General features: G+C 40.1%; 1 protein-coding gene across 2 annotated transcripts in view; it reads right to left on the bottom strand.

Moving 5' to 3' along the window:
• Nucleotides 1-22,049, bottom strand: part of TNR (tenascin R) — a 111,985-nt gene that overhangs the window by 31,542 nt on the left and 58,394 nt on the right. For both annotated transcript variants that reach the window (XM_072648566.1, XM_072648567.1), the window contains 5 exons: nucleotides 20,797-20,943; nucleotides 12,880-12,999; nucleotides 12,039-12,182; nucleotides 8,998-9,128; nucleotides 8,227-8,359 (listed from right to left, as the gene is read on the bottom strand). In XM_072648566.1, coding sequence (XP_072504667.1) covers nucleotides 8,227-8,359; nucleotides 8,998-9,128; nucleotides 12,039-12,182; nucleotides 12,880-12,999; nucleotides 20,797-20,943 — 675 coding nt within the window. The remainder of the gene's footprint in view (nucleotides 1-8,226; nucleotides 8,360-8,997; nucleotides 9,129-12,038; nucleotides 12,183-12,879; nucleotides 13,000-20,796; nucleotides 20,944-22,049) is intronic.

Genomic DNA, 22,049 nt, shown 5'->3' with positions numbered 1-22,049 from the left:
ATAACCCTGGGAAATAGATCCTCTTATTATCCCATTTTACAGATGGAGAAACTGAGGCAAAAATGGTAGTGCCTTACCCAAGGTCATACAGCTAGTAAATGTCTGAGAATGAATTTGAACTCAGGTTTTTCAGATTCCAAGCCCAGCACTCTGTGCACTGTGGCGCCACCTAACTGACATTTGTCATCCTTTCCCCTAATTTTGTGGCTTTGCTTATTGTTTTCTTATCCTTTTATTTGGTTATCGATTTTTTTCCTCTCTTTTTGCCCTTTTTCTCCTCTCAGTAATTAGTTCACAATCTCCCTTCTTCACCTCCTCTCCAACTTCTTTTGTTTTTTTAGGATTTTCTCCCATCCCTTTTTCTAAGCATATCTTTGTTCTTCTCATTAATTCTTCTTCCTTTTTGCCTATGCTGAAATTTTATTATCGATTCATGGTCTATATCCTTGTTTATTCCTTCTTTGTGTTTCTCTTGGAATTAAAATTTCTGAAGTATAAATTTTGAGTTCCCTCTTCTAACCATTTTCTCTGTTATTGCTTTTATGGATTTGTCCCATTATCCTTTTTTTCCCCTTTTCTTTCATGCTTTACTTTCAGGAGTTTCAATTCATGAACTAAATAATGTGCATAGAACGGGCAACTCATGTTGGAAAATGCCCTGAAATACAAGCCTTCTGTCTGCAAGATCCATATCTTGTCACTGTTGCACACAGAAATTCACTCTCAGGACCTACAGGCAATCATAATCGTACATACAAGGAAGGTTATCAGATTCACTGGAAAATGAGGAGTTTCTCTCTTTTGATGCAAGGGGAGTTCTGGGCTAGGAAAACTTTTGGGAAGAAAATATTTTAGCTTAAATAGAGTTATTATAGGAGTTAGGACAGAAACAACCTCCATTGATAAGGACCCTGAAATGTCTCATGGTTAAGTGTTTCCCAAGGTAATTTTACTATTGATAGTGTTGGTGCATTCACTGGAAGAACTGCTTAGAAATGGCTTTGTGTAGAATATTCACAGGGTGTTCTAGGGCAGCAGTGAATAAGAGGAGAGAATGAAAGGGAAGGAAACTAACCTTGTTCTCATCTTGGCCCCTTACTCCTCTTACGATCTTGGGTGAATCAGCTGTTTAACAGTACTGCCTCTCAATCAACACAGGTAGAGGTGGTGATTGTCTTAAGACACCATGATATAATGGATAGAGTCCTCTACTCACAGGAACACCTAGGTTTAAATACTGCCTCAGGTATTATTAGCTGTATTACCCTGACAAAGTCATTTAACTTCTAAGTCTCAATTTTCTCATCTTTAAAATGGGTATAATAATGGCTTCTACTTCACAGAACTGTTTGTAAAGATCACATGGGATCTTCTATGAAAAGTGCTTTATAAATTTAAAGTGATCTATAAACGGTAGCTACATTTCTATTATTTTAACTAAGATGATAGAAGTAATGTAAGTAACAATAATGATAGCTAGCATTTATAATGTTTGATAAGATAATGTAGTTAATAAGCAATGCAATTAATAATAATAGCTAGCATATACATGTGCTTATCAATATAATCTAATAATTAACGTAATTAATAATAATAGCATTTAGACGGTGCTAGATTTGCAAAGTGCTTTTCAAAGAATATCTTATTTGATTCTCACAACAACCCTGAGAAGTAGATGCTACAATTATCCCCATTTTATAGTTAAGGAAACTGAGGCAGGCAGAAGTTAGGTGCCTTGCCTGAGGATCATACAGCTAGTAAGTGAGGTTAGATTTGAACTCAGATCCTCAGACTCCAGATCCAATGCCGTCTCTGCTTTGATGATGTTGTCTTTGGAGTTTCCTGGGGTCTTAAGAAGAAATAAAATGAGGCAGCAGGAGGAAATGAGAAGAACATTGGTCTCACCATAAGTAAGAGGAAAGAAGGAGGGAAATAAACGTTTATTAAGGGCCTACTGTGTCCCAAGTGCTATTATCTCATTCGATTGTCACAACAAATCTGAGAAGGAGATGCTATTATGATTCCCATTGTATAGTTGAGGGCACTGAAGCAGACAGAAGTTAAGTGACAACATGCCCAGGGTCATAAAGCTAGTAAACATCTGAGGGGAGTTTTGAACTCAGGTCTTCCTAACTCCAGGTCCCAGCTGTACCACCTAATTGCCCTTACAAGATAAAGTATTTCAGAATTTTAAAGCATCTAGGGATAATTTAGTCTAACTGATGCACAAGAACACTGTCTATAACCATCCTAGGTAAGTGTCCAACTGACCTTTCCGCGATCAACTCCAGTTAAAAGGAAGTGAGTTTTTCTCTCCCTAGGCAGCTCATTTCACTGTTGGGCAGCTTTCCTGCTTAGGAAGTTTTTCCCAACATTAAACTTAAATCTGTTTCTTTTCAGTTTCCCCTCACATCTCCTCATCTTCCCCTCTAGGACCAAGCAAAACAGGTCTAGACACTCTTCCATGTGACAGACCTTCACCTATTCAAAGACAACCCCCATGTACTGACCCTTCTTCTCATCTTCTCATCTTTAGACTTATGTATTCCCCAGTTTTCTCAACCAGTCTTTATAGAATAAAGTTCAATTGTATTGAAGTTTTGATGAACAAAGGAGAGGGAAACTTTAAGTATCCAGAATTTTTTCTGAAGTGAAACAGCTTAATCCTTAGTGATACTGGACAAATATGGAGGTATGGTACTTGAGCGTCACTCATTTTTTGGTGAATCTTGCCTATTGACCCAATTACTATTTTCAATATTGTCCATCTCTCTGTCTGTGTATTTTATATGTGTGAGGAGCAGACTACAAAAGCACTTTCAATTTTATTAGCCATCCGTCTCACCCTAAGGAGAGAACAGAGTGGGATAGGTCTCCCTTCTCTCTGAGGGTGCTGAGGGGGAAAAGTGCTCCATTTGGTGAAGTCTGCTTAAGCTATCCAGCACAACATACAGCAGAAAAGAAACTGACATCCCTCCACCCACACATCTCCCACTCACGCTTTCTCTTTCCTTTTCCTTTTAAACAAAAACTCATCTTTTCTCTCCCTGTGAGCAGAGATGTAATATTGAATGAATGATTATCTACCCTGAGGGGTCACTCTCCATACCCACTTTTCCTGACTAGGATATTTCTGCTAACTACATAAATTTTCAAGATATTTTCCATCCAGGAGCCAGAGCTTGCTCCTTTCCTAATTGTTCACAGCTTTAAAAACAGATACCCTCGCTAAAATGAGCCTTCTGGGCATTACAGCACAGCATCTGGGACACAGGGGACAAAGGATCCGAGGGGCCCCATGTGAAGGTGGCAAGAGAGATACCTGCCCATCTCTGGGCACATCCACAACCAAATGTTTTTATTTAACCCCAAGGTCTTGATAACCCATTTTTATCGTCTCCACAGGTCTCTGATGACAGGTTTTAGCGAAAGTCTTGTTTGCTTCTTATAGCATTAAATCAGACAAAAGGAACTGCCTTGAGGATGATCATTTCACCAAGCCCTGTTGCTCTGTGGGGAATATTTGTTTCCTCATTTATATTCATGTCTTTAAAAGACAAGTAGACCTTGGATGAAATTTCAGGCGACAGTAAATTATAAATAATGTATCTATATTTTTTCCCCTTCCATACTACTTGTATATAATTCCCCCCTGAGTCTTGTGCAAACACCAGAGACAACAGGACAGGCAGCTATTAACATGATGGAAGGAATGAAATAGTTGTACATTGTGTGGCAGGAACACAGAAAGAGAAGACATCTTGATCAAAAGAAGTGTTTTGTAATATGTTTCCCCTCTCTTTTTTTCTTGGAGAAAAATCCCAGATTTCTTAAATCAGCCACAAAGAGTATGCTTAAAACAATTGTCTTATCTTTTTTTTTTTTCTGCTGGGAGTGGGTATAGGACCTGACAGGTGATGGATCCTTCTCCCTCTTGGGATCCAGTTTTAGGCTTTTTTTCTGCATCAGTGTTTTAGAAGGCATTAGGATGTGCAGGTGATCTCCATTAAAATCAACTAATACTCGGCAGCTCCATTACCCACCACTCAGAAATCTCTGACCTTTACCATTCAGACCCATAGTTCTGAGGCAACAAAAGATCACCACTTGTCCAATGCTGGCCTTAGGCAAGGTGCTGAAAGACAGCGATAACTTCTCAAGCTTTGTCCTTTTCTGTCCTTTCCCTTTCTTGATGTTTTCCCCAGCCTTGCCTCAGGGACTCAGTGCTTTTATATTCTCCTTCTTTGACCTCTATCAAAACCTGATTTCATAAAAATAGTTGAAACTCATTCATACTATGGTGTAAATGACAATCCCTTACAGTTTCAGTTTTTCTTTTCTGTACCCAGGGCAAGCAGCAGGAAATGTTCACTCTGCTGAGTGGTGGTAGGGTAGGTGTAGGGCTGTGATGATCCCCAAGACATTAAGATGCAACTGCTGAGGTGGGGAAGAGGCAACACAGAGCCAGGCTAGGGAGGAGCTTACCTGGGATATGGCTACCAATGGAGGAAATCTGTTTCTAGGTATTAAGGTTAGTTTTTTTTCCTGCTGAAGGACTGTAAGTGATATCAGCACTCTAAATTTCAGTACTCTGGGACAAAATCCTAATCACTCCATCCTAGTTATAGCCCTGCTTCAGATATTAGTGTGTTTGCACGTGATGAGGGCCTAGACTTCACCCCAGAAGGAGTAGCTAAGTGGTTCCTGGCTTTTTTTAGTTGGCAGGTTGCAGACTCTCTCTGGATTCAAGATGTCATCAAAAAGACAGAAACATTCTGTGATATTATCATAATGCTTGTGACAGCTAGCTGTAGCATTACCAAAACATGAATTAAAGGCTCATACTGCATAGCTAGCAATGAAATTTGTGCATTTTCGGGTTGAAATTATAAGTTTGTGTCTAATAAATATGCAAATAGAGAGTTTCTTTCAAGTACTTGCCATCTATGTCTTTTTTTTTTAAGGGAAATAATTCTCTTTAAGTCATGATTCACTTCATTAAAAAATCCAAGTCACAGAATTTCAAAATCTCAGAACTGGAAGAGACTTCAAAGCCCCTCTCAGCCCCCTAAACCAATCAATTAATCAACCAGCATTTATTAGGCACCCTTTTGTACTATATACCAAGAACTATGTTAGTCCTTGGGGATAGAAGTCTCTGATCTCAAGGAGCTGACATTCTCATAAGGAAGCAACATGAACACATAGAAGTTTACATTGAATATATACAAAATGATTACAAGGTTTTTTTTGAGGGTGATAGTAGAGAAGAACTAGAAACTATGAGGGTCAGGGAAAGCTTCATGCAGAAAGGGGTGCTTGGTTGAAACATGAAAGATAGTAGGTAGAGGCAGAGTTGAGGAGGGAGTTCCAAGCATGGGGTAGAACCAGGGCAAAGATAGTGAAGACAGGAGGTGGAGTGCAATGAAAGAAGGTCACTGTGGCTGGACAGTAGAACATATATAGGGAAATGATGTGGAACAAGACTGGAAAGGGAGGTTGGGATCAGATTGTGAAGGATTTTAAATGTGAAGAAAAGGGAAAGGAACAGAATGGAAGGGAAGGGGAAGGATGGGAAAAGAAGAAAAAAGGAAGAGAAGAAGGCATTTGATCCTAGAGATAATAAGGAACTACAGGAGTTTGTTGAAGGGGAAGGGGGCAGAGAGTGACATGCTTAGACTCATGGTGCAGGAAAACTACTTTGGCAACTGTGTGAAGGGTAGATAGGAATGCAAAGAGGCATAGGCAGGAAGATCAGTTAGTTGGCTATTAGAATTGTCTTGAGCAGCAACGTGGCACAGAGAATAGAGCTTAGAGTCTGGAAGACTCTTATTCCTGAGTTCAAATCTAGTCTTTGGTGCGTAGGAGCTTAACTCTGTTTGCCTCAGTTTCCTCATCTGCAAAATGAGTTGGAGAATGAAATGGCAAATCACTTTGGTATCCTTGACAAGAAAACACCAAATGGGGTCACAAGGAGTCAAACATGACTGAAAAACATCTGACCAACAAAACAACAATTGTCAAGGAAAGAGAAGATAAGGACAGAGCTAGCGTGGAAGCCGTGTGAATGGATAGAAGCCATGCTAAAGTCATTTTTTGACTCTTCCCTTTTATGTCACTTTTAATCAATAGCTAAGTGCAGTTAACGATCCTACCTCCATGATCTCTTTTGCTTCTCCACCTGCCTTTGCATTTCCACTATATCCACCTTGATCCAGGTGCTCACTGCTTTTCGCTTTTACTCTTTAACAATATTTAAATGGTTGCTCTGCTTCTAGTTTCTTTTCCAATTTACTCTTTATAATCCCTAGGTCTCTTGTTGGGAAACTCCAAAAGTGACTTGGAAGAGAACTTTGAAGGATTCTTTCCTTGTAATGGGACAATGCAGGGAAGATCTTGAACCCAGAGCTCAGGCACGATATCAATTTTCTAGATTTTTTAAAAGTCATTTGAAAGGGTGTGAGGACTGAGCATCATTGACTTCAGTGCCTTAAGAGGGGCATATATATATATATATATATATATATCAAATTATACAATATATATATTTAATATATACTTACTGCATATTACTTGGTAAACATGCTGCTCTGGCTTCCATCCTCTGCTTCATGACCTAACTCTTGATCTAGACTCAATTTCATAAACTGCATATGTACAAGGGGGTTTTTACTCACTCACCTCTCTCTAGCAACATGAAGATGGCAACTTAAGAAAAGAAACTAACCCGACAAGGACAGTGGTATGAATATAGTTACCTGTACTATATGTGTAAGAATCTAAATACCTTAGATATGCTTCTTGGATGTACACTAATACACATGTGCACATGCTCATACATGAATCCTATGTAGCAGGTAAAGGACTCAGAACTAGACATGGTCATGATAATCTATGTCCTGAAAACTAGGACAGGACTTTGTCTTATACATCAACCCTGACCCCCTAACTCTGGTGTTCTCTGGACATCTTCGTGCTATGTTTGCAGTGCAGGCTTACTTTTCCTTTCCTTCCTCTGTTTTCCACCTCTAACTGAATAAAACAATTAAATTAACACCACCATTTCTGGAAAGATTATGTCAATCAGTTGTCCTATGGCCAAGGATGTGCTAGTAAATGTTTAACAACCAGCTCTCCAAAAAAAAAAAAAAGAGCATGCATTGCATATTTTTGAGTTTCATCTGCATTATTGTTTTCTCCATCATTTTCTTCAAGAAAACAACAAAACAAGCCCTGATTTGTAGCATTTGCTGATTTTCAAAGTGTAAATGCTCACACTGAAATGTTAACAATCAACCCAGTAGCTGTTGGCAACTGGCACCAGCATACCCTGACTATGACCCACCTCACTATCCCCATGGCTTCCTCAACAAAAAGACTTCTCTCAGGCTACTTCTCTGCTAGCTTTATGTGTTGTATTCCCTTGTTAGGATGTAAATTTTCTGAAGGTAAAGGATGTCTTGCTTTTTGCATTTTTATTATCAGAACTCAGTATAACATTCAGCACATAAAATACTTACTAAACTAGTTTACCATTATTTATTATATTATTTGCAAGGAAGTTAGGTGATACAATAGATAGGGGACCTGAGTTCAAATCCTGTTTTAGTCACTTACTAGCTGTGTTACCCTTTGCAAGTTGTTTAATTGCTGCTTGCCTCAGTTTCCTTATCTGTGAAAATGGGTATAATAATAGCACCTACCTCCTGTGATTGTTGTGAGATAAGGTGAGATAGCATCTGTATGGTATTTCACAAATTTTAAAGCTATATAAATGTTAGCTAGCTATTATTATTATTCATGCACTCACTCATCCACTAATTTACAGGATGTTCCAGCTTTGTGTTCTCCCTGAGATGGAGAGAATAGATGGAAATCTGAGAAGACAAAGATGTTGTGGGCCAAGGTGGATAGGATGTTCTTTGGTGGAAAAGCCCTTTTAGATTAAAGGGGAAGAGGAAACCTGCTTTATTTGGTGTCCTTCCTTAAAACAGGTAGCCACAGAGGAAGTCTTATGTAGCGTACCATGTCTTTAGTCAAAGTGAGTATGTTTGTAGACGCATGCAGAAGTAGAAGAAATACATTCTTTGGCAGGAAGAGGCAGCTTAATTTCTTTCAGGGGCTCCATTAAAGGCCAGGATTCAGCCAGGATTATGAAGGACCATGTTGGTATTTGGGGGTGTGTGTGGGGGAGTGAATGTGTGAAAGCCCCAATTACTTCCTCACCTGTGGTGAAGCTAGCAGTGGTGATCACACTGTGAACAGCATCCTGGGCTGACTGCAAGAGTACTGTATATTCAGAATTCTCTGAAAGTCCTTCCAGACGGATCCAAGTATCTTCTGCATCTACAATCAACTCCTGCATAATAGGAGAGAGAAGAGGAGAAGAGGAAATCACGGTTCACAGAAATATGGGGAAGGTGGTATCATAAAAGATGATAATGCAGTTCTACTCTGTCTGGGGGAGGTGGGTTCAGATATGTTACGCCATTTATCCAGGGTATATTTAAGAACAATTGCAATTTAATTTTTCATTACCTCCAGAACCATTTAGACCATGAGGGGGAACCTATGCTAAGAAGGACTGTCTAGGAATCCCTTAATCTCTTTGAGATGGCTCTACTCATTGTCAAGTTTTCTATTTGAGGATCTTAATTATCTAGAACCATCTATATTGAAGATATTCACTCCAAATTGGCCAAATCTCCTCGTCTTTGTGTGATTTATAGACACAGACTTTGTGACAATAATAAGAAAACTTGGGAACTTCCCCACAAAAAAAATAAAGGGGATCCCTAAGGGTCTTTAAAGCTCTAAATTCTATGACCCTTTTGTATGCGTCATGTAGCGCACCTTGGCTTGACCAAATTGGTGAAAAATGACTGAGGAGGCCTAGCCCTTTCTTTCTGGTATGTGTTCTCCCCTTATTGCTTCCCCCCTTTACTCCTGAGTGATTGGCATGATTGTACTCAACCTTCTCATTTATCCACAACTCACCTTCCGGCTTCCATCACTGGATTTATATGTCAAGATGTAGTTCTCAATGTCTGCCATAGGAGGCTGCCAGGAAATTAGAGCGCTCTGTCTGGTGACCTCACTGGCAGTCAGGTTTGTGGGGGGATCGAGAACTGTAAAGGAGAGAGAGAAAGAGAGAGAGAGAGAGAGAGAGAGAGAGAGAGAGAGAGAGAGAGAGAGAGAGAGAGAGAGGAGGGAGGGAGGGAGGGAGGGAGGGAGGGAGGGAGGGAGGGAGGAGAGAGAGAGAGAGAGAGAGAGAGAGAGAGAGAGAGAGAGAGAGAGAATGAGTATTTCATGAACAGGAAGGCCCCATGCCCTCTTACTCTTCATCCATTTGTCTACTTGACTTTTACTTGTAGGCTGAGTCTTTTTCATTCCCTGATCCTGTTCTTTAATGGGCAGGGAAAGAGTCTTGTCTATAAGGAACCACTACTTCAAAAGACATTAGATAAATGCAATGGTTTGCTGGTGAATGCTTAACAATTGTCTCTCTGAACAAAAAAATTATGCATGATGCAATTTTGAATTTAATCTATAATATTGGTATATTTTCCATCACTTTCTTAAGTCTAGAAAAATCTAGGCAAAACAAAAATCAGCCCTTGATTTGTAGTATGTGGTGATTTTGAAGGTGTAAATGCTCGCATTGGAAATTTAACAATTGACTCTCCCAAGCCACTGTAAACTAGCTCCAGCACACTCATGTCAAGATCTCCCATTTTAAGGCAAGTGCCCAGGTCAGCCATGTCTTCAGTCTTCTTCTGGCTTTCCTTCCTGCTCTCTGGACTTTCTCCATCGAACTACTATGTAGGTAAGTCTCTCTCTACCCCTTCCATTCCTCCCCACTAGCATCTCACTTTTGTGTCTTGTTCCTCCATCAGAATATTGAAATCAACTATAAAGGACCTATGAATGAAGTTGGGTTCCAACAATCAGGGTACTATGATGAGTTGAACTGGAGTTTGTGGGGTAACCAAATAGGTGGGGGCATGGATTCCAGTGAGTAGGTGGCAATATACAAAACCATTGCATTACTGCTACCCTTGGCCCCATGGACCACCCTGTTTCCTGCTTGGTCTTCTTTGCCTGTGCGGACAGATCTCTGACCTCTGGGTTGATGTCTTACCTGGATTTTGGGGTCTGCTCACATCATCTGCCCCCTAAGAAAATGCCCTTGTGGATGTGATACCTTCCTGCCCAGACTTCTGATATCCATCTGGCTCTTCTGAATTCCCAGTCTGACCCTTTCTATCAGACCTTGCTGCGTAAGCCCTGGTATTACAGGAAGCAGCTAAAATAGATTTTCTTCTGGTTTGCTGAAAGCTGAAACTTGCTTTCACTGGCCCCTGTGACTCACTCAGGTATATAAGTAGCAGTTTGCAGTTGCTTTGTTGTAACCCAGTAGATTATTGGACTAGTTTCTATCTTCAGTGCCTCATCATTCTACTGTGAGAGAAAGTCCCCTAGCACCTGACCTGACTGCCTCCAGTCTCCAAGACTTGTACTAAATCAAAAGCCAAAGAACACATCAGAGACTTGAAGCTGGAACACTGTCTTTACCAAGTGGCACTCAGTCAATGCTTTGTCTCTTTTACGGAACTGCAACACTTCTCACAGTCACTTCTCTATACTGATGACATTTATTGTATAGTATGTACTATTTGTGTGCTACAGTCTCCCTGCTGGATTCGATTTGATTCAAGTCCATTCAACAAGCATTTATTTGGTAGCTACTGTGTGGCAAGAACTATGCTAAGCTTTGGGAGTACAAAGACAAAAACTCTTAGCTCTGTTAGAGTTGGAATTGTGTCTTAATTACCTTTGGATCTGTCTTAGTTGCTAACACAACGCTGTATAAAAACAAAACTCACAGGGTAATCATATCCAAGGAACCCACGTTACAGATGTCTGATAAACACTCATTGGATGGATGAATGAACAAAATCAATGATACTCAGTCCTCAAATCCTTTCAAAATATTTTTAATTTTTTAAATCTCAGAACCAAGATGTCCAATGACCTGAGCTTATATCTTTCCATGGATATTCACATTCTAAATAAAGAATCTTCCTTTGTCCCCACATCAATTCATCTAAAAATATCAGTAATAATCACTAGCATTTCTATGGTGCTTCCAGATTTTGATAAGAGTTTTGCAGCTTATCTCATTCTGGTCTTCACAACAACCCTGTGAAGTGGGTGCTATTATTGCCCCCATTTTGCAGATGAGGAAACTGAGACTGAGAGAATTTAAATGACTTGCCTAGGGATAGTCTGTGAGATGCCAACTGCCAGCTGCTCCTGCAGGTGCTGCTGTGCTGCCACAGCTGTCAACAAGCAAGAGAGAGCGGCTGATGACTTTGTGTAGCTTTGCCTCACTTAAATTCAGTTCTTAGGGCAAGTCAAGGCATCAGCCCATGGTGTCATCAGTCCTCTTTGAAAAACGAAGGATGGACAACAACCAACAATCCAGCAAAGATAATTTTGCCACCAAAGTTCTTGTCCCTGTGAAATGGTTCAATAGCGGAAACTGATAGGATTTTGCCACTGAAAATGACGGTAGAGAAGAGGCATTTCATTACCATCCACTTTGCTGCTGCTCCTTACCAACAAACATGGGACTTTTCCATCTGACTTGCAGCTAAAAGCTTCTCCATTAGAACATGAGTTCCTTGAAAGCAGGAAATGCCTTGTTTTTTTCTATTTTTATCCCCAGCACTTAGCACAATGTTTTGTATACATAGTAATAAGCATTTAATAAGAGCTTTTTTCAATTATTCATTCATTTATTCCTTCACATAGCTTGTAAAGGTTGGAAGAAGGATTTGAGCTCAGGTGTTCCTGCCTCCAAGTCCAGTGCTCTATCCATGATGCCACCCAGCTGTGTCAGATTGCTTTTTCTTCATAATATTACCCTAAGATGCTTGCCTGAAGGCCTTTACCTAGTCTAACATATTGGAGCATATCATCTCTAATACAGAGATGCACTGTTTGGGACCTTAGGCCAGCAATTGGGTACTTACGGGTGGTAAAGTTGGTGTTGATGGTGCTGCTGGTGAGAGGTCCATTGGTGGCGTACATGGTGATTGTGTAGTGAGTATTAGGGAGCAGGTCCACTAGTTGGTACTCTTCATTGATTCCATCCACTAGGATTGTTTCCCCGGCAACTGAAATGAGGTGCATATGGATATGAACTGAATAAGGAATTCCAGCTCAGAAGAGGCCCATTTGAAACCAAGGCAATATTGCTAGATCAGAAGATGTATTCTCAGAGCTAGAAGAGGCCTTAGGGATCACCTAGTTTTAACCCCCTTCACTACAGATGAGGAAATTGAAGCCCAGAGTGGTTCAGTGACTTGCCTTTGGTCACACAGGCAGGCAGGATTTGAATGCAGGTCCTTTGACTTTGGGTCCAGTGTTATCTGTGGCCTTTCCTGGATATCCTCCTGAGACTACCTTCCCTTGACACTGTGAATAACTTTTATGTATGCTGCTTTTGCATGCTGTCTCCCCCGTCAGAATAGGAGCTCTTGAGAGTCAGGACTGTGTTTTTGCCTTTCTATGTGAGCACAATGCCTGGCACTTAGTAGGTGTTCACAGTAGGTGTAAACTGTTCACAAACTGACACTGCTTTTATGGTTTGGATGCTTTTTGTTATATTTTATCATGTTGTTGGTTTTTTTGTGTGGGGGGATTAGAGAAAGTCTTCTTCCTCCTCTTGTTCTCAGATTTGTCATCACAGCCTTGTGGCTTCATCTCCAAACAGGATGGTTATTCTACATCCTTCCCCATTCTCCCCACCCAATCCTAGGGCACACACATGCACTCACACCTGCCCACTCACCCAAGTTTGGAGAAACCTACCTGCGAAATGTGTTAGTACAAGGACGTAGTTCTCCACTTCACTCACAGGTGATTTCCACTGTAGCAGGGCTTCTGTTGGGGTGATGTTGGTGGCAACCAGGTCCACAGGATTGTCCATGGCTGAAAAAGGAATAGGGAATGTTGGATGAAAGAGATAAGGGTCAGGTAGGGGGAGGGGAGGGTGAAGAACAACAGTCCTTTACTTGGCAGGATTCTGTTAAGCAGAGATCATTCACAGGTTTAGGGTTGGAAGGGGCATTAGAAATCATCTAGTCCAACTCCTTTGTTTTACAGATGAAGAGACAGAATGACATCCAGAGATACTTGAGTGACTTGCCAAGGCTACATACTTAAGAAAGTGGCAGAAACTAGAATATAAATCCATGTCCTTTGATGCCACAGTCCTAGACATAATCATAAAGCAGAGGAAGCTCTTCTCTGACCTCTCTTGTGCCCATTCTATCTCATACCCTTGCCCACAGAGCCAAGGAATGTTAGACCTTCAGGAGACTGTAAAGACAATATGGACCACCCTCTATCCCATTTTATAGATGAGAACATTGTCTGGAGAGATAGTGACTCACCCAAGGTCACATAGCTAATTAGAATCAGAGTACCCAAGTTTATTGACTGAATCTGATGCTCTCTCTACTGTCACCTTCTGGTTCTCTCATTTTGTCACATCCTTTCCTTTTGGTTCATATATTCATTCCTTTTCTGGTTCATTACCTGAGCCAATCAGCTAGCATTTATAGAGCAGCTGTTCACTATATGAACACATAGTATGGTCCTGAATACTGGAGGGGAATATAAAAAGAATACAAGGCAACTCACCCTCCAGGAGTTTATTATCAGGTTGGAAAGAGAAGAAAGGTATTTGGGCAAGTTAAACTAAGTTTTAGCATTAGGAAGGAAAGTAATATGATCAGCCCACTCTTGCTAAAAGTCTTAGTGATTCAATTTCTTCTTCCTGGTCTATCTACATTTTAATGTCTTTAAAAAGTAATGTCTGGAGAAAGACATGCTTTCAACCCAAAGGAATGAATCTTACAGGGCAGAAGTGCAAACAGGCTGTATGGCACCTGGGGCCAGGAAATATTGGAGGTCAAGTGAACTGTCCCAGCACCACTCTGATCTCACTACAAATGGGATTATTCCATGTGCTCAGAAGGTACTTCCTGCTGCCAGGCATTCTTTTCCTGGACATGGAAGGCAGCTTGTGAGAAGCCAGTGTTTCTCCCATTGGGCAGATTGAGTTTGCTCACCTCCTGATGTGCTTCTGATAGTCCCTAATCCTCAGTGAGAGCCCTGCTCTGTCAGACTCTCTAAGTAAGTAGAGGAATGTACCATCTTGCCTTTATGCCTCATGCTGGTGTAGTTCATCTTTTGTTTTTGAAAAGGAGCACTAACATCATGGTGTGATGCCTTGACTTGAGCATGAATCAGGTTTAAGTGAAGCAGAGTTGCACAAAGTCATCAACAGCCTCACTCTTTTCCAGAGTCATTGAAATGCAGGGGCAGGACAGAAGTCAGGACAACTAATGATGGCCTGGGATGCAGTGGATGACCTTGTCCTCTTTGATGTCTGACCAAGCTCTAAATGCTCCACAATGCCTGCTACAGTCATCTTCATGGCCATTGGAACAAGTGGTTCTCATCTGCCCAACCAAATAGAACATGCTATGCACTCCTGGAGGCATCCTCTATCTCTGCTTTTTCAAATCTCTTCTTCCAAGGCTCTGCTCAGGTGTCATTTCTTTCATGAAAACTTCCTTCATCCATTCCCCTCCTCTCCTGTCTCCCTCCCTCTCCCAAAACTAGAAATTATCTCTCCCTTTTTGAATATGTCATACCATTTTCTTTGGAGCTCTCCTGCACGTTTCTCAGAATCCCAGAATTTGAAAAGAGCTTAGAAGTCACCCCAGTCTAACCTACAACTGAAGAGGATCCCAACATCTCTGACAAGTGGTGATCCAGTCTCTGCTAGAAGACTCTGCTAATGATGGGGAAATCACTACCTCAAATAAAATTTCATATATATATGCATATATATACATGTACATACATACATATGTGTATATACCCACATGTATATATACATGCATATACATATATATGTAACTTTGCAAGCTTAAAAGCACCATAAAGATAATACCATAAGTTATAGAGCTGAAAGGGACCCAAGGTACCATCCAGTCCAACCCCATACTTTCTAGATGAGGAGAATGAGGCTTAGACAGTGATTTGCCTAAGGTCACACAGGCAGTAAGTGGCTCAACTGGGATCCAAATCCAAACCTTTCCCATTACCCCACACTACCTCTCTAGCAGCTATTAACATCATTATTACCTCCTGAGAAAACTCTCTTGGAGTCTGGACAGTTCCAGCTAAGAGGAAGTTTTTAAGCTACCTTTCCTTATTTATATTCTAACTATGGTAGTCATTTGTGTGTCTTATTTCTTCTACCAGATTGTCATTTCCTTAAGGGCAGGGACCATGACCTGTTTCTAACAGTTTCTAGCATAGCACACAGTAGGCGCTTTATAACTGTTTGCTGAATTAAATGAATTTGAATCAATCCATGCTTTTTGGGACCAACATCTATGATAGGTCTTTCTCTGTTCTCTACTTGAGGGTCCTGAGCTTGCCTACCATTCTTCTACCTAGATACGCCTAGAATTTTAGGTTGCCCAAACACTCAGAAATCTAAAGAAATTTTTGTAGATGAACTTTGCATCATTGGCTACTTCAAGTGAGACCTAGGTGAGATTAAGGGTGGTAATTACAAAGAAGCAGTATGGTACAGCCGCAGAAGTGTTAGACATTTCAAGCTACATTTACAGAGTATTTTGTGCAGAGTCTAGAGTCCAGATTAAAATATAATTGGGAAATATTTAATAAAATAAATTTTAAAATATAATCCATAGGTTATATTCATTTGTGGCTTTCTAAGTCAATATGCAGCCCGTCAGGCCTCCCATTTTCATTTTAGTTTGACAGCACTGGTGTGGTGGATACGGGGGCGGGCCTTGTAGCCTGGAACACCTGAGTTTCAGTACCTGCCTCCAACACATTGACTGGTTGAGCCCTGGAAAAAATAACTTAATTTGTCATTGGTCTAGGAAGCTTTGCATTGGTGGAGATAATTTTCTCACCAAACCAAATCTGAGTACCCCAAACTAAAATTTTAGAGATAAGATACTTGCCTCACTATACATGCCAAACAAGAGATAAAATGTGATAAATGTCCTGGAGAGAGACCTATTATCAACAAGTTTAAAATCATAGACCTTATGCACCAAAAAAGCAAACTATGAGCTCCTATACTAGGTATACCTGAACTACAGTGAGGGGACTCAGTGTTAACGACCATTTTTGACTGGTTATCATTAAGCATCTGCTTCAGTGGCACCTGTTCTTCATAATTAATAGCCACAATAATTGTGGTGGTGGTGGTGATGGTGATGAGACCAGTTCACATTTATATAAGTCTTGATGGTTTAAACAGATGGACATGCCCATCTGAGTGATGCAGTGATGCCCATAGAATTATAAAAGACCAAGAGCAGGTATTCTTAACATGGATTTCATGGACTAGGGGTTCTATGAATAGATTTCAGATGTTTCATGAACAGAAATGGAAAAATTATATTTTTATTTCTTTCAATATAATATAATTATTATGGATTGTTAATTATTTTCATCAACCTCTAAGTGAAATTTTAAACTTCCTTCAATTATTTAAAAATATTCTGGGAAGAGATCTGTAGAGCTCAACAGTCTGCCAAAATGGTCCCTGACCCTTAAAAGTTAAGAAACTCTAGTCTCAAGAAAGTTCTGTAGTGTTGAGCAGAGAATCCATTGAGGACTGATTGATGGGAGGCTATAGACAAGAACCAGGAAGATGGTGGAGGAATTGTGTTATGAACCATTGGACAAAGTGCACTTACTATGATGAGATCTATTGAACATTGCAAATATGTAAACTTTACAAAGCATACAAATAGATAGCATATTTTTGACAGACCAGAGATTTCCCCTGCTCCCTTCACTTTCAGTCAGGAAGCTTCTGAAAATTCCTAGGATGAAAATATTTCCGGTTGGCAAAGGGCCTAGATTTCTAACATTCTTAGGCAGACTGAAGCAACTTTCCATGGTTCACTGGGTACCAGTTCTTAGAGTCAGTCACCTCCATAGTTGCTTTCATCTCTAAATCTATGCTCTCTGTGTGAGAAGAGGAATTACTTGAAAGTATGGATAGGCTTCTAGCAGGAAGGGGGCCCAGTGTAAGGAGAGGGTTAGCAAATCCTGTAGGAAAAGGACTTCATTGTTCCTGTAGGAATCTTTGTTTTGCCTTCCAGATGTTTTTCCTAACAAAACTGCCGACAATGTGAGAAGAAACCATGAGGAATTTTCATTCATCCCGAAGGTCTCTGGCATGGTGGTGGCGGTGTTGGTGGGTGCAAGGGAATTCCCCAATATTGGGGCTAACTGAGGCTACTGCCTGCTGAGGGAGCCCCATCCTTTTCCCATTTACTGTGGTTACAGCAAAGTTAGAAAGACAGATGGTCTAGGCTGGACAGATTGCCTTAGGCTGCTGCTAAGGTCATTCAGAACAGGTTTAAATAATCACACCTAGTGACCCGCACATAGGAGCAAAGGCCTAAAGCTGGACACCAGTCAGTCCAACTTTCTCATTTTACAGATGATGGAACAGAAGCCTAAGCAGTTTCATTCATGTTCTTGAAGTATCACAGGTGATATATATCAAGAGTGGGGCTTAAACTCAGGTCCTCTGACTCCAGTGTCAGGTCTCTTTCCACTGTACCATCCACCTAATAGGTGCTTAATATTGGATTGCTTTTATCATGTATAGATCACATATTAAAACATAATATGGTATGCACAATATATAGGAATATGAGATAATAAAAAACAGGGGACATGGTATATAAATATATGTAACATATTCTGATGTATTACGAAAGCTACAAAAGGTGCTTACATAGAACTATGCTATATACATATTACAAAATACTTTACAGACATCTAATTTGATCCTCACAACTATCTTGTGTCAGAATTTTGCTACCCTGACTGAGGAGGAAATAAGGAATTCAGTGAGACTGACCTGCCTACGTTAACACAACTAGCAAGCTGGGAAAAGCAATGTTGTTTGGTAGATAGAGCATTGGACAAGAACCTTGGAAGATCTAAGTTTAGATACTCCTTCAGATACTCACTAGTTATGTGACCCTGGGCATGTACGAGCCTCAGTTTCCTTATCTGTAGACTAGATGTAATAATGGTACCTGTGTTCTAGGGTTGTTATAAGAATCAAAAGAGTAACATACAAAGTGCTTTGCAAATGTTTAATGTTTAAATTAAATTAATTAATTAAATTATTTATTTGTTCAATGAGATTTTTAAAATTAATTTTAAAATTAAATTTAAAAATTAAATGTTTAAAGTGCTATACAAATGTTAGCATTAATGTGAAGACTGCTAGTTAGTAGTGTAGTAGGTAGAGCGTTGGACCTGGCTGGAGTCAAGAAGACGGGTTCAAAACCTCACTCAGACACTTACTAGCTGTGTGACCCTGGGTAAGTCTCTTCATCTCTGTAAGCCTCAGTTTCCTCATCTTGTAACATGGAGATAATAATAGTACTTACTTAAATGAGATAAACATGTGTACTAGTGTTTTGCTAATCAATACATATTCTAAATGCAAGCTATAATGATCATCACTAGTACTAAGAATTCAGGCTGAGGATTTCTGACTACCCCCAGTGTTATTTTCATTGGACAAGGTTGCCCCCCTCTGGGCTAGGATGACTAAATTCTCCACGAATCAGGAACCAGACAGGGAAGGCTAATGAAGTGGACAAAGCTAGGCAAAGGCGGAAGAGGAAACTATGAGTCTTGTCCTTCAAGTAAGAATTAAAAAAAAAATAGACTGACTAGCTGTTTTTCATTTCCGTGACTAACAACAGTAAGAGCAACAACTGATGCTTATGTAGCTCTTTTAGGTTGCAAAGCACTTTGCATACATTATTTCTTTTGATCTCCCACAAAATCCTGTCAAGCAAATAATTAGTGCAAACAATAAATCCTCTGAAGTGGTCCATGTATTCAAATTAGTGCTATTTGAAGTTATAATTATGCAAAATATGTTAATTGGTTCAAATACAATGGAAATGTGCAGCATTAAATTGAATCATACGAGGTTATTTGCACTAATGGGGACTTAGCTGTTTATTTATTCTGCAAATAAGAGAGATGAAAAGGACCTCAAAGATTATCTGTTCTAACTCCTTTTACTCATGAGGAAACTGAGGTCCAGAAAAGTTAAATGACTGGAATACGACTAATAGATATACAAGATGGGATTTGAACTCAGATCTCATGCCCTTTCCATGACACCCTCTGAGGGATATACTCACAGGTTATGGGGGGGCTTTCCCAACACAGACAGTTAGTACTGGAGTAAGTTGCCAAGGGATGTAGAATTTCCTTCTCTGGAGTGCTTTAAAAATAGGATGGATTCTCACCTGTCTGGGGATGATTCAGTGTTTATACAGCAACTTCCTTCCATCAGTGAAACTTAGAAAGGTTCCATATGCTTCATGCTTTGTAAGACAGCACTTTCCACATCAGAAGTTAAGGCTTGCTGCAAATGCCCCCTGAAATTCTTGACACTTTTAACTCTGAGTAATGGGGAAATCAGTGAAGGTGCTAAAGAAGAGATAATGAAACATATCTCCTGCCTTTGGGCAGAGGTTTGGGGGGGGGAGTGGTCTAATGGGACAGAGTATTACAGACAACACCAGACGGTTTCTGTATTGGATGTTTTTTGCTTAATCCTTTTCCTTTGTTACAAAGGAGGAGTCAACCTAGGGAAAAGACTTGAATGTGAAGACAAAAGATAATCTATCATTGACTTAGAACTGCAAGGGATCTTAGAAGATACCACATCCAGACCTCTCATTTTATGAATGAGGAAAATGAGGCCAAGAGAGTGAATTTCCCAGGGTCACACAGTAAATGACAAGATTCGAACCCAGGTCCAACGTGATTTCTACTATGTTATCAATATAACTTATTTTTAAAAACATAATTTCAGGACCTCTGAGGCAGTGAGTAACTGGTACTGCAATTTTACAGAGGGACGTGGATTTTTAAAGAAATTATGAATCACCTAGCATTATTCAATGTGAGGCTAAGTGTTTAACAACTGGCTCTTTTAAAAAGAAAAAATATGGGAAAAAAAAGAAAAAGACATGTCGACACATTTTTAAGTTTACTTAGCATCATTAACATCTTCTCCATCCTTTTCTGAAGTCAATAATTAACGAAATAATAAATTAAGACATGATTTGCAGCATTTGCTTATTTCTGAGGTATAAATGCTCATACTGAAATTTTAATAATTGGCTCCTGCAAGTCAGTACAAGTTGGCACTAGTAAAAAAAAGGTCACTCACTGCTGACCCAGCATCCTCTGTTTTAGGGACAAAGGACTTCTCTTCTTGTGTCTCCTACTTTCTATTACTGGGGGATCTCAGGGGCTAGGACACAGCTGGAGTAGATACCTGGGGCCCCTCCAGAGCAGTGGAATGCTTAAGCTGGTAATAGATTACATTTGTAGAATGCTTTACAGTTTCTAAAGTGCTTTAGTATTTATGACCTTGTTTCATCTTTACAATAGCTATTCATGGCAGATACTATTATCCCCATTTCATGGATGAGGAAACTGAGATTGCAGACAGGTTAAATCATTCCTCCCAAGCTTCATGGTGGATAGAACCCAGATTTCCTAATCTTAGTCCAACATTCTTTCCCATTCCATTCTATTGCTGTATGTAGCATATCATTGGAAGGGAACATCAATGCATGGGGCCAGTGAGAGACATCCTACCTGTATGTACAAGTGTGCAGATGCGCTCACTCTCTTCTCGACCTCGAACGCTGTTCAGGCTGATTTCGTATTCTGTAGCCGGATACAGGTTGGTCACGATGAATTCGTTGACTGTGTTGGGCACCACTGAGCTGTCTAGTCTCCCCACTACGAAGAATAAAAACTTACTGTTAAATTTCAATAGTGACTTCCATGTTTCAGGAAGCCTAATGTCTAGCATGAAAGGGAATGCCTTTTGGGGTGTGATGAAGTTAGGAACCAAGGAGTTAGTGAGATTCAAGGTTCTTCCAACTTACGATGTAAAAAAATTGAAGATGCTAGTTGGTTTGTCTATGAGAGAGCAACTTCTCCTGTGTAGCAGGTCAGTTTCTAAAGGTATGGCTGCAAAAATTATCCTGGCATTTCATGGGAGGGGAGGCTCTGGCAAACTCTGTTTTTCCCATCACGAGGGTGATTATTCACTACATATCATCATGAACCAGACTTTGGTAAGAGCTGAACATGATGAATGTGCAGAGTCCGATGCCAGCTTCCTTGATTTGCAGCTTGTCCTGTGTGGCTGATGCTAGATGGGTACCATGCCAATTGTTCTAGTATATAGGCACCTCTGCTATTCCTGAAGATACCATCTGGAGGGCTAGTTCTAGACTTTACTTCTTAACTTCCACAGCATCATAGAATCCCAGATTTGTGAGGGACTGTAAAATCAAAGAACCAGGGAATTTTTCTATCATCCCTAAACTACCCAACCTGGGCTCTGTTATAAAGATAAGGCAGCTGAAGTCACCCAGTCCAGCCTCTTACCTAAAGTTTGAATCCTGGTTCCTGTTATCTTCTCTTGGTAGGACAAATCACTTCTCAATGTCACACAATAGGGATTAGTTAGCACTGCTGGTTAGTTAATTTTTCCCCCAGATTTTAATGAACTGCATTACATTTTGTTCCAGAAATAGGGTGGGAAGTAGGCAAGATTTTAATGGGATCCCACTGTTTTTTCTACTTGAATTGCATTGAATTAAATCATCAAACTATTTAATATAATGGAACATCAGAAAATTACTGTGAAAAGGGGAAAAAAAAACCAGGGAGGGATGAGTTTCTTGCCCTCCAGTTTGCAATTACTCTTCTGTAGAAATGCTTCCTCAGTTCCAAAGACCATTTGAATTCATAGTTGACAGAATTAGAGCTGAGAGAGACCTTAGAGGTCATCTACCCCAAACTTTTTATTTTACAGATGGGGAAGTTGAGGTCCA

The sequence above is a fragment of the Notamacropus eugenii genome, chromosome 2, assembly GCF_028372415.1.
Source record: "Notamacropus eugenii isolate mMacEug1 chromosome 2, mMacEug1.pri_v2, whole genome shotgun sequence".
Classification (NCBI taxonomy): domain Eukaryota; kingdom Metazoa; phylum Chordata; class Mammalia; order Diprotodontia; family Macropodidae; genus Notamacropus; species Notamacropus eugenii.
This window is presented reverse-complemented; position numbering and strand designations above follow the sequence as displayed.